The following is a 19,245-nucleotide window of genomic DNA, read 5'->3' on the forward strand; positions in this document are numbered from 1 at the left end:
ATGGAGCAAAAGTTGGAGACAACGTATATAATAAATGTCCTCTCTCTAGGCATGCTGTAATCTAGATGATGAGTACAAAATAATGAAGAGACAAGTAGCATCAAAGAACAACATGAAAATCATGAAATATGACAAATCCCATAATTGAATTGTATATAAAACAGATCAATTCAGGACTAATCATTTGGGATTTGATTTGTTTTATGTACATTTATGAAGAACTGATTTGTTTTATATACATCAGATGAACTCACCATCTAATGTGTAATGTTTATGAGGCAACCTAGACGGCAGATGTCAGGGGTGATAAGAATCGGGTTGCTGGATTTCAACGTGCCCAATCATTTTTTTTCTCAGGAATATAAGCCACTGACAGAGGTGTGTGGCAGTGGCTTTCTCCTCTCTCCACTTTCAGAAAACATGCAAGCTCCAGCCGAGCTGAACAGTGTATGGGGGCTTGGGAGAGATGGCTGTTGGCTAAGCCCTTTTATTTCATGTGGATAGCCTTACTTTCAGTCTCCTTGAAAGTCACATACGATTACAATGGGTGACTCTAGCACTAGAGACATTTAACAAACTAGCTTGTTAAGAAGGAACATCCTATGACACACCATGTGCTTGATCGAACTTCATTTAGCTCTTCAGTCATTGCACCTATCTGCAATGGTTGATGCCAAAGACAACATATTTGTGGAAGAGTAATGGAGGTGTGAATAATCTTGGCAGCTCCTTTTATAAGTTGTCCTTCTATAAGATGCTTCCCTTAGTCAGGGTGTTTGTGAGTATTGATATACAGGACAGGACTTGACTGGATCTGAAAAATGTGAACATAGTAGAGTCATATAGAAAAACAACAAAGCAATGGATTTTAGTGAGACTAAAGGTTTTAAAAAAATAGCCAACGTGGCCAACTCTGCTTACTCTGAACTTATGCATGACCCAATAATGTCATACTGAGCCACCATGTATCACTCGTAGGATAGAGTCAGTAGGGCCATTTATGAGACATGTTGAATAATACCCTTATCTGGTAAACTGTCTACTTTTTATTTTTTTATTTACCAACATAGAATTTCTGAAAATAGTGGTATGATTGTTATGCCATGATGTTGCATCATGTATTAACATATTGCTATCATTTTGTCAGGGGTTGATTATTATAACAAGTTGATCAACAGTCTCCTTGCCATGAATGTAACTCCACTGGTGACGCTCTATCATTTTGACATGCCTCAAGCCATAGAGGATCAAGGTGGATGGAAATCGGAGAAGACGACAGAGGTCTTTGAGCAATATGCTAAGTTTTGCTTCTCTACCTTTGGCGACAGAGTTAAATTCTGGATTACTATTAATGAGCCAATTATGGTTGCCAGGCTTGGCTATGAGCTGGGCATAATTGCCCCAGGAAAAAAGGAACCAGGCTTTGGTGCATATCAGTCAGCTCACAACATGATCATAGCCCATGCCAAAGCATGGCATGCCTACACCACCATTTTCAAAGAAAAGCAAAAAGGATTTGTCTCCATTGCTCTGAATTCTGATTGGGCTGAGCCTTTGGATCCTAATTCTAGGGATGATCAAGAAGCACGTGAGAGATATTTAATGTTTGAGCTCGATTGGTTTGCAAAGCCTATCTTCGTTGATGGGGATTATCCTGCAGTGATGAAATTGGAGATTTCCAGAAAGAGTCAAGAACAAGGATTGCTGACATCTAGACTTCCAGAATTCACAGATGAAGAAAAAAACATGATAAGAGGCTCAGCCGATTTCTTCTGCCTAAACTATTATACTACTCGAAAAGTCAAACCTCTCAATGTAAAGCAAAGTGGACCAAGTTATAGCTCCGACATGGGAGCAGAAGGAATAAAGGATCCTGAATGGGTTGAAGCTGGAGTGGAATGGCTTGCTGTTGTTCCTTGGGGCATACGTAAACTGTTGGCTTATATAAAGGTATGGAGTTTCTTCTACTGGTAATATATAGAATAAAAGACAACACCAGTTATACATGAGTATTGTACAATATTAGATCATTTAACTGAAGCATCAGGTACTGGCCTTGGGTAATATTATAATACTAGCTAAGTATGTATGAACCATCCATCTAGAAGAAAGATGTAAGATGCCATGGCTAGGTAAGATGTCTGGCCCTGTCAATCAATTGGACAGTTGGGGTAGTAAAAGGTGCAGCATGGAGGGGCCCTGGTGCACCGAGGGGCTTAGCCCCATCCCTCGGTACACCAAAGACCTAATTTATCTATCATTAAACTGGATACATCTGTGCAACTGAGATACATAAAGAAGGTATCCTTTTACTCATCAGGATGAACCCTACCACGCATTGTGCCTGGTTTAATAGGGTTTATCCTGATGATAGATGCTCTTTAAAGTCGCAATATAAGTTAGATAGCTGTTGCCGATTCCCACGTACACAAGCAAGCTCAAATTGTCTGATGGGGAGAGGGGAGTCCGCCGGTGTCAGGGCCTCCTGGTGGCAGCTTGTCTCTTGTGAGAACCTAGGATACAAGTTGTGAGCCCATCTGCTATGACTTCCCTGTGAACCTGTAAGAGATCAGAACAAGAAGTGTTTTCATCTGATCACCAAGGCCTGTAGACATATTAAAACATTTTTTTCACATTAAGTATTCTAGATGACTAATCTAATCATAGAAACATAGAAACATAGAATGTGTCGGCAGATAAGAACCATTTGGCCCATCTAGTCTGCCCAATATACTGAATACTATGGATAGCCCCTGGCCCTATCTTATATGAAGGATAGCCTTATGCCTATCCCATGCATGCTTAAACTCCTTCACTGTATTTGCAGCTACCACTTCTGCAGGAAGGCTATTCCATGCATCCACTACTCTCTCAGTAAAGTAATACTTCCTGATATTACTTTTAAACCTTTGCCCCTCTAATTTAAAACTATGTCCTCTTGTAGCAGTTTTTCTTCTTTTAAATATTCTCTCCTCTTTTACCTTGCTGATTCCCTTTATGTATTAAAAGTGATTTTTGTGACTCAAGTATTGATGACCTGTCCTTAGCATAGGTTATCAATATCAGATTGGTGGGGGGTGCAACTACTGGCACCCCTGCTGGTCAGCTCTTTTCAGAACCTCCGACGCTAGAACTAGGCACCAGAACTACAGAGGACCTTAAGCTGTCCAGGCATGGCAATTGCATTGTGAACAGGAATGTGTAGTTCAGGTTCCTGTTCCAGCTCTGAAGCTTCTGAAAACTGCTGTTCTGCAGAGGCGTGAGATTTGGTCCCATCTGATATTGATGATCCATCTTAAAGATGGACTATCTGTAAGTAGGGCTACATTCACCTCAGCCGCCCTGATCTTGGATCCAGCATTGCCATATTCTACTTCACCGCCGGATCCCCATTGACTGTAATGAGGCCAGCGGTGATCCGACTGCTTTCCAGCATAAATGCTGGGTTTCATATACAAAAACCTTTGCATGCAATGGTATAAAAATAATAAAACTTCCAAATTGCTTGGAAAAATAGCCTTCTGGAGAGCTGGTCCACTCAAGACTGAGCACCAATATATTTGGGATATAAGGCATTGAAAACCTGCCAGAGAAAATTTTTTCTCGATCACTGGAGGTCTTCTCAATTGGATGGCGGCTTCACTGCACTACTATACTGTAGCTACAAGACTACAACAACATAAACTATAGCATGCAACTACGTACTACACAACATTTGATGTTTTTCAACCAATATTGATGCCTGAATCCCTCACAAATCTCACCACACAGATATTACTGATGATAAAGTCCATTAGCTACTCATGGTCCTTATGTATCTTCGTAGGACAAGTTTGGTGACCCAGATATCTACATCACCGAGAATGGATTTGCTCAGAATGACCCTCCAGTCCTCCAAGACACACACAGATGGGGATACTTTCAAGAAACTTTGGGAGAAGTTCTGAAAGGTGAGACTTGTTCATAATATATGGGTTCACAAGGGAAAGTATATTGTGTAATAGTAGGACTGTATATATGCCTGAAGACTGAAGTAATATTGCTGTGATGTGGAGGATATCTGCATGTCATATTGCTTTACTTATCACACTGATTAACCCCATCTTGACCAAGACAAGTATGGCAGCAATGTCCATTTTTTTTCCTCCCTTCTTCCAAGACCATAACTTTTAAAATTTTCCATCTACATTTATGTTTTTCACACAAAGAGTTGTCATTTTTAAGAGCACCATTTTATTATATATTGGGTGGAATGGATTACAATGCTATCCTACTATTGTTTTTTGGGGTTTTATTGTTCTGTTGCTATAGCTGTGTGAGGGCGTTTTTTGCATAACTAGCTGTAGTTTTTATTGGTACTATTTATGGGTACATATGACTAAAACATGCCTAAACTTTCGAATAATTTTACAGAATAATCTGCCATGTGTATGTACATGAGGAATAACATGTTCCATTATATAACTTGTGTTTTGCATTTTTAGCTCCTTTCTTTTTTAGCAGGCTCATTTGTCCCTGAGCTGCTGGGTGGAGACTAGGGATCTGATGTCTCCCATAGACTACACATGGAGATTGGAGATTCTGCTCTCTAATGCTCTTACTCACTCAGAAGCACCATATAGGACATTGTAGAGAAATACTAAACACAATTGATGTGAATAAAACACTTGGGTTGAAATATAACTTGCTATTCTTAGTATTAGCTCCAGCAGTATCTGTGCGTGTCTGTCTCTCTACTTCTCTCTCACTGCAGCTCACTCCACTGGCAGACCGGAAGTCTTATGTCTGGTCCGGGGTCACCTGCACCATTGCATCCATACACTGGCCTCAGTGGTGATGTGTGGTTGTCATTGTGGTCACATACCGCTTGGAGACCTGTTACCACCAAGGCCAGTAAATGAACGAGACATCACACTTTTGGTCTGCCAGTGACCAGAAGGAACATTTACGAGAGCCTCAGCTCAGGAGAGAGCACCACGGAATAGGTGAGTGCCTTTTTTTTCCTTAAGGTAAACACTTTCGAGTCCATAACTAAAATTGGTATTGGGGGTCAGACAACCTGTTAATATGAATCTTCCCTGTTTACATCTTCCGTTCATGTGATGGACACACATTGCAGAACACAGCTCAATAGCTGTAGACATTACAAGAATAACAGAACAGTATACCAATAACAGTATTACCATAAAGAAACAATGTAACATATGTGCTAAAAGTGCAACATAGCTTATTGCTTAAGGGCTCTTTCACACTTGCGTTCTTTTCTTCCGGCATAGAGTTCCGTCGTCCGGGCTCTATGCCGGAAGAATCCTGATCAGGATTATCCCCATGCATTCTGAATGGAGAGAAATCCGTTCAGGATGCATCAGGATGTCTTCAGTTCAGGACCGGAACGTTTTATGGCCGGAGAAAATACCGCAGCATGCCGCAAGGCCGCAAGGCCGGATCCGGAATTAATGCCCATTGAAAGGCATTAATCCGGATCCGGCCTTAAGCTAAACGTCGTTTTGGCGCATTACCGGATCCGACGTTTAGCTTTTTCAGAATGGTTACCAGACGCTAAAGTCTTGGCAGCCATGGTAAAGTGTAGCGGGGAGCGGGGGAGCAGTATACTTACCGTCCGTGCGGCTCCCGGGGCGCTTCAGAGTGACGTCAGGGCGCCCCACACGCATGGATGACGTGATCGCATGGCACGTCATCCATGCGCATGGGGCGCTCTGACGTCATTCTGAAGCGCCCCGGGAGCCGCATGGACTGTAAGTATACCACTCCCCACTACTACTATGGCAACCAAGACTTTAATAGCGTCCTGGCTGCCATAGTAACACTGAACGCATTTTGAAAACTGATCCGTCTTCAAATGCTTTCAGTTTACTTGCGTTTTTCCGGATCCCGCGTGTAATTCCGGCAAATAGAGTACACGACGGATCCGGACAACGCAAGTGTGAAAGAGGCCTAATATAATAAACACAGCAGGGTAACACACCACAAACTATACCACGCTCAATAACTGTACTGTACCTATGTGGACATCGCATGACCAGGGAACCTATTTATGGACAGCATGACAAACCAACAGAACCTAACCTTACAAAGAGCTGAGTATTACACTGAAACATTGTGACATTTCAGAGAAAACATAGAGGTTTTACGCCATTATTGCGGCATAAAAAAGTCACAAATTTTGGAGCATGGCATATGTGCACTCTAATTTGCAACTATTTAAGCTTATTGCCACTTTTCTAAAGTTATAAGAGAAGTGGTGGGGCCCAACAGGAGTTGGCGGTCTTAGTGAGGCCTGCCGGATTTACTATAACTTGTGCCAGAAAGTGGTGTAAGTTTAAGGGAGCATTCACATGACCGTAAGTGTTTTGCGGTCTGCAAATTGCAAAACACGGATACCGGCTGTGTGCGTTGCGCTATAGAGAGAATGCCTATTCTTGTCTGCAACCGGACTATCTTTTTTGCGGGACCACGGAACGAAACAACGGATGCGGACAGCACACGGAGTGCTGGTCGCATCTTTTGCGGACCCATTGAAATAAATTTTAGGAACGGAACGGATGCGGATCCATTTATACGGTCGTGTGAATGCTCCCTTAGCTGAAGTCTACTCCAGCTCCTAGCCAGTGTAGACTTCAGTTTCTGCTGCGTGGAGAGCCAGAGATGCAACTATGGCTACTTTCATACTCGCGTTTGGTGCGTATCCGTCATGGATCTGCACAGACGGATCCATTCAGATAATACAAACGTCTGCATCCGTTCAGAATGGATCTGTGTCATAGAAAACGGATCCGTCCCCATTGACTTACATTGGCTCAGTTTCGTCAGACGGACACCAAAACGCTGCAGGCAGCGTTTTGGTGTCCGCCTCCAAAGCGTAATTGAGATATAACGGAGGCAAACTGATGCATTCTGAGCGGATCCTTTTCCATTCAGAATGCATTAGGGCAAAACTGATCCGTTTTGGACCGCTTGTGAGAGCCCTGAACGCATCTCACAAACGGAAAGCCAAAACGCCAGTGTGAAAGTAGCCTACTTTATCAAGAGGTTTCTGCCTCCTAATAAATAAGGCGCATCTCACTCCAACGCAGGGAGATCAAGACTGGTGTATAGGAACGCCCGTCTGGATAAATGTCCCTCATGTTAAAAAGAGCTGGACGCAGGGAGAAGAGACTCCCTATTTATGTATTAATGTCCATTATGCAAATTACTATCATTTTTTTCTGAAACTGAAATCCCACTTCAAAACCTGTTCCTTACAATGTGGTCCTCCCGTAGCAGCTTTGCATGAATGGATCAGATTGAGAAAACTTGGGTTAAGATGCCCAATGTTTTAAAATATAATCCCCCAATTTTATTTTGGGCTAAGAGTTCTATGCTGATTTAAAGGGGCTATCCCACGTAAGGCATTACCTTGCAATTTCAAATATATTGCAATAAAAATATTGCTCGTTTTTTCATGTGCATTTTATTTTTCTCTTTGGTAGCTCTCCCTGCCATTTCTCATGTGACCGAAATTCTGATCCACCTTCTTCTGTATTTAGTGGTGGACCCACATGCTCAGTAGCTTCCATTCCCCTCAGTGCTGGCATAATGATTTCATAGTGAAGTGGCGTAGACATCTTTCATACATGGGTCCATACTTCTAAATTTATAGAAATACATAGCTAGATCTCTCTGAAAACAGTGAGGAAGTAAAGTGTATTACATGTCATAGTGCTATATATTACTGGAATCTCTGGTGCTGTGTGTATGCAGGGGAGAGCTCATTGCAGTGTACTTCTGGAGTTACAGGTAACTGATGAGCTGCTGTCCACCCACTGAAAGGGAAGAGACAAAGCCTCCAGATAGTTTGAGTGTAAAATTACACCACAGAGCAGTGTTTTTTTGAATGTATATGGTTAAAATAATAGTTAGTATTTCTCAAGATATGTTATTTTTTTCTCTTCATGGGATAACCACTTTAAAGGGAACCTGTCACTTTGAACATGGTGTCTGGGCTGAAGGTAGCACGTTATACAGCAGAAGGAGCTGAGCAGATTGATATATAGTTTTGTGGGAAAAGACTCTGTAAAACTTGTATTTCATTTATTTAAATTCCTGCTCATTCTTAGCTTTGAAGTCCAGGAGGCGGTCCTATCAGTGATTGACAGCCTTCCCTCTATGAGGAGGCGGTCCTATCAGTGATTGACAGCTCTCTCTGTATACACAGGGGAGGAGTGAAGGTTGTCAGTCACTGATAGGACCGCCTACTGGACCTCAAGGCTCAGAATGAGCAGGAATATAAATGTATAAAATACAAGCTTTACAGAATCTTTCCCCATAAAACTATATATCGCTCTGCTCAGCTCCTTCTGCTCTATAACAGGCTGCCTGCAGATTACACTGCATTTTCATGGTGACAGGTTCCCTTTAAGTTTAGCTCAGTGGATCTGCTGAAGGGCTGAGTGAAGTGCGTCCATGTTACAACCATGGGATATTGATCTAAGCCTGCTTATGTAGTTTATGCCTTATGCATAAAAGCACTTTTGTTAATCCCAGGACATCTTCTTCACCTTATATTGTCCTTTTTTATTGTAACAGAGAAGTACACTCTAATGTCACCATTAGGCACTTTAGCTATTACCTTGATGCACTGCATCTATATCAGGTTTTGTCATAGTGACTGACATAAAAGTGTAAAAATTGGTCTGATGGTGAAGATAAAAAATATAAATGCCTGAGAAAAGCTGAATGGATCCTGACAAAAAGTATGTTCCTGGGTGAACTCTATTGTGTTCCCATTTCTTGAAGTTTAAAATTGTTCCAATGACTCAAAAATTATTCAAAAGTTGCTAAATCGATTTACCTAAAACGTTATATGTTATTTATTCTTATTCTGGGGTTGAGCATTAAAGGGGTTAATCAGCCCAGTCCAACATCCGTCATGAAGAGACACTGTTGTACAGCAAGAAAGACAACTGTGCAGCAATGCCCGATCAGATGAGAGAGCGAGGCTGGACAGCCCCTTTATAGGGGTTTTCAGAGATTTTGATACTGATAGGTCATCAGTATCTGATCGGTGGTGGTCTGACCGATCCAGCTGTTTGAGAAGGCATCGGTGCTCACTTCTATGGGGCTGAGCATGATACCAACCACAGCCACTATACAATGTACCGCGCTGTGCTTGGTAAGCTGAGAGTAGGCCACAGCACTCACAGGAGCCGAACGTTGGCCCCCCACTGATCAGATATTGATGACCTACCCTGAGGATAGGTCATCAGTATCAAAATCTCAGAAAAACTCCAACAGAAAAAAAAAAAAAGCAGACACATGGGGACAGTCCCTCCTGCTGCAGGCCACGTGGAAGCCTACAGCCTGTGTATATGCAGGATAGTCTAACAGGGTTTTCTGGGAGGAGAATATTCATGACCTATCCTAAGGGTAGGTCATCAATATCCGGCTAGAACAGACATACGAGTACCAAGTATGTCCATTCTGGTTAGACCCAATTGTTACATGTCGAGCCATAATTGTAATACTATTATATTTAATTTTTTTTCTATGTTTAAAAAAAAATCTATATTTTTGAGGAGGCATGGAGATTTTATGTTCTCAAAATTTCTTGAACTAAATTTCGCTTTTTTGTCTCATTAGGCAATTTCTGGTCACTTACATAATACTTTCGCTGCCTGTCAGTGTTACATTGACGGGCAGAATGTTTCTCCGCTGCTTCTTGGGTGGAAAATCCACAACATGATATAATACCAGCTACGTAGATGAGATTTTCAAAATGTCATGTATATGGTGCAGAAATGTTCCACATAAAATTGACCTGCGGTGAAATTAGCGTTATGTCAATTGCTTGTGCGGATTTCACCCTGTGCAATGTACAGATCTGGACCAAATCTGCGACAGAATCCACGACAAAATCTGCAAGTAACACATCCAGATTTTGGGGTTGATTTGGTGAGGAAATGCACCAAAAGCTGCATGAAAAGCCACAAAAACGACACTACTGTGTGCATATGCCTTTCAGCTGCCAATGTTTTTATTGTGTCAGTTGTGGAACTGCATATCTCAGCATGCTCTGTCGGAAAAGTCGGAATAGATACCGCATGATACCCTGCAGATTTTTCTGGATTAAAACATTACATTACTCTTATCGTTTTGAAAGTGTGATACGTGTAATTATCTCCATCGTGCCTCCTCGTAGACTGGAGAGGGCAGTGTTCTTCCACGTCTCCAGTGCTATATCTAAAGGATTAAAGCCGGCGTCTTTGAGATTCCTACAGAATGTGCCCGACTTCTAGATGCTAAGCATGTACACCTGTTCAAAAGTTGTTCTAGGAAAGGGAGATTAAGCCGATATGAAAAATGTCTTCACTTAAATAAAAAGCTTTTTCCCGAACTTTCCATTCATTAACATAGGCAATGTATATAAATGACGGTAATAAATGCGGGATGAGAGCTCCTCTGCATGCAGCAAGGACAGCTTTGTTCTAAACGGAAGCACATCTCTCATGAAATCCTTTTACATCCCGGGGATGCGTGGAAGGTACGGCACAAGCCTCTGCTGCAATCAGACACAAACACACGCCGTTCCTACTTTCAGGAACATGTAGCTGGCATCCGAAAAAAGAGACATTTGAAACCCATGTGCTAAGTCACAAGAAGCTTCAATGCTTCACTCCCCTGAGCTAAAATGTAATAAATTCAGAATTTGGGGAGGATTTAGCTAATGCGCTGGAGGGGCAGGAGACGCCAGGGCTGCCGTACTCCAGCTAAGCGTACTTTCACACTAGCGTTTTTTGTTTTCCGGTATTGAGTTCCGTCACAGGGGCTCAATACCGGAAAAGAACTGATCAGTTTTATCCTAATGCATTCTGAATGGAGAGCATTCTGTGCAGGATGCATCAGTTCAGTCCCCCTTACGTTTTTTGTACGGAGAAAATACCGCAGCATGCTGGAGTTTTCTCTCCGGACAAAAATACTGAACACTTGCCGAAATGCCGGATCCGGCATTCATTTCCATTGAAATGCATTAATGCCGGATCCCGCCCCAAGTGTTTCTGCATGCACAGACCTTTAAAAATGAGAAAGAAAGAAATACTGGATCTGTTTTTACGGATGACAACTGGAAAGATGGATCCAGTATTGCAATGCATTTGTGAGACGGATCCGCATCCGGATCTGTCTGACAAATACATCCGTTTGCGTCCGGATTGCAACGGAACTGCCTGCCGGAGTCCTCTGCCGCAAGTGTGAAAGTACCCTAAATGATCCCGAAAACTTCTTACAAAGTATTTGTGCACTTCCAAAGTCGCGCGCGACATGCTAGCAAGTACTATTCTGAATGTCTTCATAGAAGGGGACCAGATACAGCGGCTCCTCCATTCCTGTTTGGGAATCTGTCTCTATGTTTTTATATATGCATGGCCTTATGTCGAAAGGAGTCATGACTATATGGCCCCTCAGTCTGGAAGGCTTTGTCAGTGAACTGCGCCCAGTTTAGGCCCCTGCTAAGCGGGTGCAATAGACTACTCCACTAACTTGCAGAAGATTTCATGCAAAATCACCCCGAAACAGCTGTCTGCAGATGATGTGCTGGCTTAGTTATCATACTGTTTCAAGGGTCAAACATTGACTTATAGGATAGCTGCCTTACATCTGGTAGCATTAGAGGCTAAGCTTGCTAAGAACATAGTTGTATACCCTCTTCCCAGATTTCCAGAGGAGCGTTGCTGGGCCTGTAAGACTATGCATGCCAATTAGACACTCCCAATAAGAGATATATTATCCCCCAAATGCAAAATCTCACGCGCCCCAGTCTATGGCTTCATGCAGTTAGCTGTATTATAGCTCTGTTTATGGAAGGACTTTGGGCTTTACCTCCCTATGCCTCCAATTTTCATCAGATGCCTTATTTACTAAGCTTTCTCCCATAGAAGCTGAGTTACTGTGGGAGAAGAGCTCTGTACATAAATCACCTGATAGAAACTGGTAGGGCAACATGCAGAGTTCCTGCGGCTCCATGTTAAAGGGAATCTGTCACCATGATTTTGGACTTTTAACTTTATTAATATAGGAGTGTTACTCAACTCATACACCAACTGTATCCCTAGGCCCCCATTCATACTTCGTCGGGTGTGATGAATTGCTAGCAGTCTGCAGTAAGGGTACAGAGGGGTGGTAACTAGTTGGGGGGGGGGGGGGTCCCTGCACAGTCTGACAATGGCAGCACTGATTGGATAGTTGCAGACTGTGCAGGTACACCCCCCCGTACTGCCAAACTGGTTACCTCCCATCTGTACCCTTACTGCAGACTGCTAGCAATTCATTTATAACTTCTAGTAGAAATAATAAAGGAATGGCACAACATAGAGCCATAAGAATAGATGCTCCAGAATTGTTATCACAAGGGGTATGCATGAAGCTATTAAAACAGGCATGTCAGGAGCGGTGACAGGTCCTCTTTAACCACTTCAGCCCCGCTAGCTGAAACCCCCTTCATGACCAGAGCACTTTTTACACTTCGGCACTACACTACTTTCACCGTTTATCGCTCGGTCATGCAACTTACCACTCAAATGAATTTTACCTCCTTTTCTTCTCACTAATAGAGCTTTCATTTGGTGGTATTTTATTGCTGCTGACATTTTTACTTTTTTTGTTATTAATCGAAATGTAACGATTTTTTTGCAAAAAAATGACATTTTTCACTTTCAGCTGTAAAATTTTGCAAAAAAAACGACATCCATATATAAATTTTTTGATAAATTTATAGTTCTACATGTATTTGATAAAAAAAAAATGTTTGGGCAAAAAAAAAAAATGGTTTGGGTAAAAGTTATAGCGTTTACAAACTATGGTACAAAAATGTGAATTTCCGCTTTTTGAAGCAGCTCTGACTTTCTGAGCACCTGTCATGTTTCCTGAGGTTCTACAATGCCCAGACAGTAGAAAAAACCCACAAATGACCCCATTGCGGAAAGTAGACACCCTAAGGTATTCGCTTATGGGCATAGTGAGTTCATAGAACTTTTTATTTTTTGTCACAAGTTAGCGGAAAATGATGATGATTTTTTATTTTTATTTTTTTCTTACAAAGTCTCATATTCCACTAACTTGCGACAAAAAATAAAAAATTCTAGGAACTCGCCATGCCCCTCACGGAATACCTTGGGGTGTCTTCTTTCCAAAATGGGGTCACTTGTGGCGTAGTTATACTGCCCTGGCAATTTAGGGGCCCAAATGTGTGAGAAGAACTTTGCAATCAAAATGTGTAAAAAATGACCGGTGAAATCCGAAAGGTGCACTTTGGAATATGTGCCCCTTTGCCCACCTTGGCTGCAAAAAAGTGTCACACATCTGGTATCGCCGTACTCAGGAGAAGTTGGGGAATGTGTTTTGGGGTGTCATTTTACATATACCCATGCTGGGTGAGAGAAATATCTTGGCAAAAGACAACTTTTCCAATTTTTTGGAAAAAAGGGGGGGGGGGTCCCTGCACAGTCTGACAATGGCAGCACTGATTGGATAGTTGCAGACTGTGCAGGTACACCCCCCCCAACTGCCCAACTGGTTACCTCCCATCTGTACCCTTACTGCAGACTGCTAGCAATTCATTTATAACTTCTAGTAGAAATAATAAAGGAATGGCACAACATAGAGCCATAAGAATAGATGCTCCAGAATTGTTATCACAGCCGAGACATTAAAGGGGTTTTCAAAGCAAATTAAATATAAAAACTGTCTAAAACATACTAAAACTACAAGTTATACTCACCTCCATCGATTCCCCCTCTTTGTTGCAGTCCCTTCTGCTCTGTACTTCCTGTCCTGCCTTGACACAACAGGAAACACTAGGAAAGCCTCGCTCAGCCAATCACTGTGACATTCCATAAAAGCCATCTGTTATCAGACATTGTTCTGCATTGTTTCAGATTTTTGGAAAAGCAGTTAGAAATATTTCTATGTAATCTTCCCAGAAAACAGCAGTATCCTTACTAGTTTTCACGTTGAGTAATGTAATATTGACATGAAGCCTATTGTCCGCCATATACAGTATCCCACAGAACGTGGTGTATACACTCCATGTGAAATACAAAAATATATGGGACTACATTATGGTCCCATAGACTTCTATAGGAGCTGTAATATGACATAGGCATATGCCCTACTACCATTTTACCAGTCTTGTGTGACAACACATCATGGCGTCCATTATAGTGCCAACAGGAGTTGTCACCAAGCTATTCACAAATCCTGAATGGCTTATGCATCAGTTTTATTGTGTTCTTTTTTTCTCTTTGCTGCTCTTCTGCCAGGAGTTGTAGCAGCTCTGTATCTCTAGCTTTAGGTTAACGAACCAGGAAGCCCAGGATGAATTATAGGAATCTTCCAGTCTGAGGAATATTTTAAACTGTGCTGCTGATGGTGGTGATTATCTTCAGTAAGTGGCTTTAATCTACTGATGCCATCTGAAGTAGCATTCAAAGCAGACCCATCAATTATGGAAGACATTCACTTAGAGCATTTTTCTCTAAAGCACTCAAATATATATATATATATATATAGCATTGGGGGTGATGGAAAAAGGAAAGACAGATCAGCTTAGCAAAACCCAAAATGTTTGACCATAGTTCTGTGCAGTAGTCCTGGATCGCTCTTCGGATTAGGTAATGAAAGGAGAGTTTTTCTCTGGTTTTCCCGCCTGCCCAATGAACCCTATTGACTAGGCAGAGATCTGGCCGCTACCCGACAAATATACTGGGAATCGGTCGGACAAAAACCTCTGTGCGCAATGGTTTTTGTCCAGCTGATTCCTGGCATTGTATGCCGGATCAGTCGCAGGTGTGAAACTAGCTTTAGAGATTGATGAATAAGGCTACTTTCACACTAGCGTTCGATCGGATCCGTTCTGAACGGATCCGATCATAATAATGCAGATGGAGGCTCCGTTCAGAACGGATCCGTCTGCATTATTTTAGCATATAACAGCTAAGTGTGAAAATAGCCTCGTACGGATCCGTCCAGACTTTCAATGTAAAGTCAATGGGGGACGGATCCGCTTGAAGATTGAGCCATATTGTGGCATCTTCAAACGGATCCGTCCCCATTGACTTAGGCTACTTTCACACTAGCGTTCGCTGGTCCGCTCGTGAGCTCCGTTTGAAGGGGCTCACGAGCGGACCCGAACGCCTCCGTCCAGCCCTGATGCAGTCTGAATGGATGCGGATCCGCTCAGACTGCATCAGTCTGGCGGCGTTCAGCCTCCGCTCCGCTCGCCTCCGCACGGACAGGCGGACAGCTAAACGCTGCTTGCAGCGTTCGGGTGTCCGCCTGGCCGTGCGGAGGCGTGCGGATCCGTTCAGACTTACAATGTAAGTCAATGGGAACGGATCCGCTTGAAGATGTCACCATATGGCTCAATCTTCAAGCGGATCCGTCCCCCATTGACTTTACATTGAAAGTCTGAACGGATCCGCGCAGGCTACTTGCGCACTTGCGAATTTTTTAAAAGTTATTAATGCAGACGGATCCGTACTGAACGGAGCCTCCGTCTGCATTAATATGATCGGATCCGTTCAGAACGGATCCGATCAAGTGCAAGTGTGAAAGTAGCCTTACATTGTAAGTCTGGACGGATCCGCACGCCTCCGCACGGCCAGGCGGACACCCGAACGCTGCAAGCAGCGTTCAGCTGTCCGCCTGTCCGTGCGGAGGCGAGCGGAGCGGAGGCTGAACGCCGCCAGACTGATGCAGTCTGAGCGGATCCGCTCCATTCAGACTGCATCAGGGCTGGACGGCTGCGTTCGGGTCCGCTCGTGAGCCCCTTCAAACGGAGCTCACGAGCGGACCGACGAACGCTAGTGTGAAAGTAGCCTAATACTGCGAGTCCCATTGGGGACAGGGACTGATGAGTGAAATGCATGAATGGAAAACCAGATCTCCATCACCTCCCGACCCAGTTCACAGATTTAGTCCTGACCAGATGTGTTTAACTTGTAATTGACACAATTCACCCAGGGTTCATGGTAAAAGAAGGTCCATCCTTTTTTGAAATACCAATGATACATCCACAAAATCTTGTTTCATACCGCTTTCGTGTTTCGGAAGCACTCCACACCATTAGTCATAGCGATGTAAAGCGTATTTTCTGCATTTTGGCTGCCCCTCTGTTGTTCCTCCTAGGAAATGTTGTCAAGTTTGTGTACGGGCAGGCTTTATGAACATAGAAGCGGTAACACCCTTTTATCTATCTATTGTATACCATCCCAGGAGGAATAACAGAGGAACATCCCAGCATTCTAAGAAAAGATGCTGCAGAATTGTTATTTCATGTGAAACTGATTACTAAGGCTACTTTCACACTTGTGTTGGTAAATCCGGTATTGGGATCCGGCAGAGGATCTCCATACCGGAATTAAACGGATCCGTTTTGATTTTGCACATCAGGATGCCTCCATTCCGTTAGGATGCGGTTGTGTGCAATGAAAACGGAAAAAAAAAATCCATCACTAAAGACATTGAAAGTCAATGGGTGACAGATCTTTTTTTTTTTTTTTTAGGCTACATAGTTTTTAGTGCCGGATCCCTTTTTATGACCAGACACAAAACCGCAGCTTGCAGCGGTTTGGTGTCCGGTCACAAAATGGAATGCTGCTGGAACGGAAGACATCCTGATGCATTTCTGAACGGATCTCTTTCCATTCAGAATGTATGAGGACTAAACGGAAATGTATTTTTCCGGTATTTAGATCCTCTGCCGCATCTCAATAGCGGGAAACAACAACGCAAGTGTGAAAGTAACCTAAGGCTGGTTTCACACTACCGTTCAAAACATTACATCATCGTCTCCGGCCTAGCCAGAAATGGCCGGAGCACTGCCTGGCCCTATTGACCATAATGGGGCCTGGCCGGGATCTGCCCTTTTTCTGACACTAATGCCGGGATTCGGCTGGGCCCAAAAAAATTATGCTTGCACCAGCAGAAACCATGCACTGATGCCATGAACAGGTTGGATTCCCACAGAGTCCCATCATAGTCAAATGGCTCCAGTGGAGAAAGGCCGTGTCCGGCTGTGCCACATGCGATGAATTCCAGCAGGTTGTTCCTCTGACAGATTATTTTAACACTATTGTGATCAGACAGGTCAGGAGAGATGGCAGATGCTTTCTTGGCATGGAAACCATGGAGAATGCAACCTATCCTTTGAGATGATTCCTGGAGCATATTGGTCAAGCCCTCGAGGATCTTTTCTCATCACACGATTCACATCATAACGTCCCAGCAGATGATTCTGACAGAGACCACATAGTGGCATTGTCACCCACTGTGTCCCATGTAAAGGAGAAGCGTATGTTAGTGTTACGTTTTTGTGTTACGTATACTTATATGCCAGACGGAGACTAAAGGGACGCTCTTTTGGCTTCCTTTGGGCTAACGTACCTCTATGTCGGGAGTACACTTAACCTGACAGGGTAACTGCATTGTCACAGCCAGATAACGTCTTTTATTGAATGGCATCTTCAGCACCTCCCGAATCCTCTAAATCACACAGTAATTATAGCCGGGGGTCTTGCAACATGTTCAAATGCTTTAAGTAATGTGTAGCTAGTGAGACACCTTAAGAATAGTGTGATACATCTCGCCTGTTCGCTCCTGCTCTTTTCTTCTTAATATAGTCTTCAGGTACGAGTGAATGTTCTTGAAACTTAAGAAGAGCAGCGCTTATCGCATTTGTTCCAGTTTCCTTGGATCCACAGTCATTCCATTCTGTCTGTTATCTTAAAATTCCACTCAGTTTTAAGGAGAAGTTGAGCACACAAAGGTTGCTTTTTACTTTACTTTCACTGCCTCAGTGCTTCATAAATCATATTGGCATATCACGCTATTACATTTCTTTGCCTTTTTTCTCGGTTTCTTTGGATGGATTATAGAAGTTCTACTTGGATGTGTGTTTTTTTTCTACAGTATTTGGAGTAGTTGTGCTCTTATTTGTTGGATAAACATTTTTCTTGAGAAGATTACATTAACTACAAATATCATATAATTTGTTATACGACATGAACACAATTTTACATCTAGAATGTATTTGCAAAAAAAGTTGCAAATGTGTGAACACTTATCTCGTACTGATTCTGAAGGCGGCCATACGTTGCCAATAGCGGTGGACGGCTATTTCTTCTGACAGATGTATCCACCAATGTTTTCACTGGATTAATGCATTAACGCAACACAAAATAACGCTGGCTACATCTGTACGCTCGATTTGGCTGAGCGTGCATGTCCTTTAAATAGGGAGAGGGGAATAACCCACTGCCAGACACCTGCCAGCAGGAAATCTCTCAGCTTTCCCTCAACATCTGCCAAAAATGTGAGTTGTATCAGAATCCGACTTGTTGGCAATTTGATTCAGGCAAATGTTGAGGACAAAGTGAGAGAAATTGAAAAGATTAGTAAAAAAAAAAGAGAATAAAGAGAGAAAAAATATGAGTTCAAAGGCTACTTTCACACTAGCTTTTTTGCTGGATGCGGCAGGGTCCAGCAAAAAACCCTCCCGTTACTGATAATACAACCATCTGCATCTGTTATGAATGGATCCGGTTGTTTTATCTTTAACATAGCCGTCCCCATTGACTTGCATTAGGGGTCATGCCGGATTGGTCTTGCTCCGCATCTCAGGACGGAAAGCAAACTACAACATGTTGCGTTTTGTTCTCCGGTCTGGGAACGCAACTAAACGGAATGGAATGCATTTTGGAGCATTGTGTTCTGTTCAGTTCAGTTTTGTCCCTATTGACAATGAATAGGGACAAAACTAAAGCATTTTTTTCCCGGTATTGAGCCCCTATGACGGGTCACGGAACTCAATACTGGAAAACTTAAACGCTAGGATGAAAGTACCCTAAGAGACCATGTCATACACAAATTTCCAGGCCAATTGAAGTACTTTCGATTTGGGTAGAATTAATTTAGACCAGTTGACCGATTTAGCCAAATCGAGTCCGATTAGAATTTTGAGCGATTTGCTCATCACTAGTGGGGACATACATGCATACATATTAGATGATCGTCTGGTCCGGCCGAAATTGGCGGGTTCAAATGGCATTTATCTAATTTGTACAGGCAGCTTTAGTTACACTGTGTGTATAGTTTAGAGCTGCATTCACTATTCTGCAGGTTTCACAGCAGAAATCTCCCCAACATTCCTACTTGCTCAGTGTCTGCAAAGAGCTTGTTGTTCTGGTGGTTTAG

General features: G+C 42.8%; 1 protein-coding gene across 1 annotated transcript in view; it reads left to right on the plus strand.

Annotated features, from left to right (window-relative positions):
• Positions 1–19,245, plus strand: part of LOC122938632 (cytosolic beta-glucosidase-like) — a 109,051-nt gene that overhangs the window by 88,371 nt on the left and 1,435 nt on the right. The window contains exons 4-5 of the mRNA XM_044294288.1: positions 1,148–1,950; positions 3,827–3,950. Of these exons, the coding sequence (XP_044150223.1) occupies positions 1,148–1,950; positions 3,827–3,950 (927 nt within the window). The remainder of the gene's footprint in view (positions 1–1,147; positions 1,951–3,826; positions 3,951–19,245) is intronic.

This window comes from Bufo gargarizans, chromosome 1, assembly GCF_014858855.1.
Source record: "Bufo gargarizans isolate SCDJY-AF-19 chromosome 1, ASM1485885v1, whole genome shotgun sequence".
Lineage (NCBI taxonomy): Eukaryota > Metazoa > Chordata > Amphibia > Anura > Bufonidae > Bufo > Bufo gargarizans.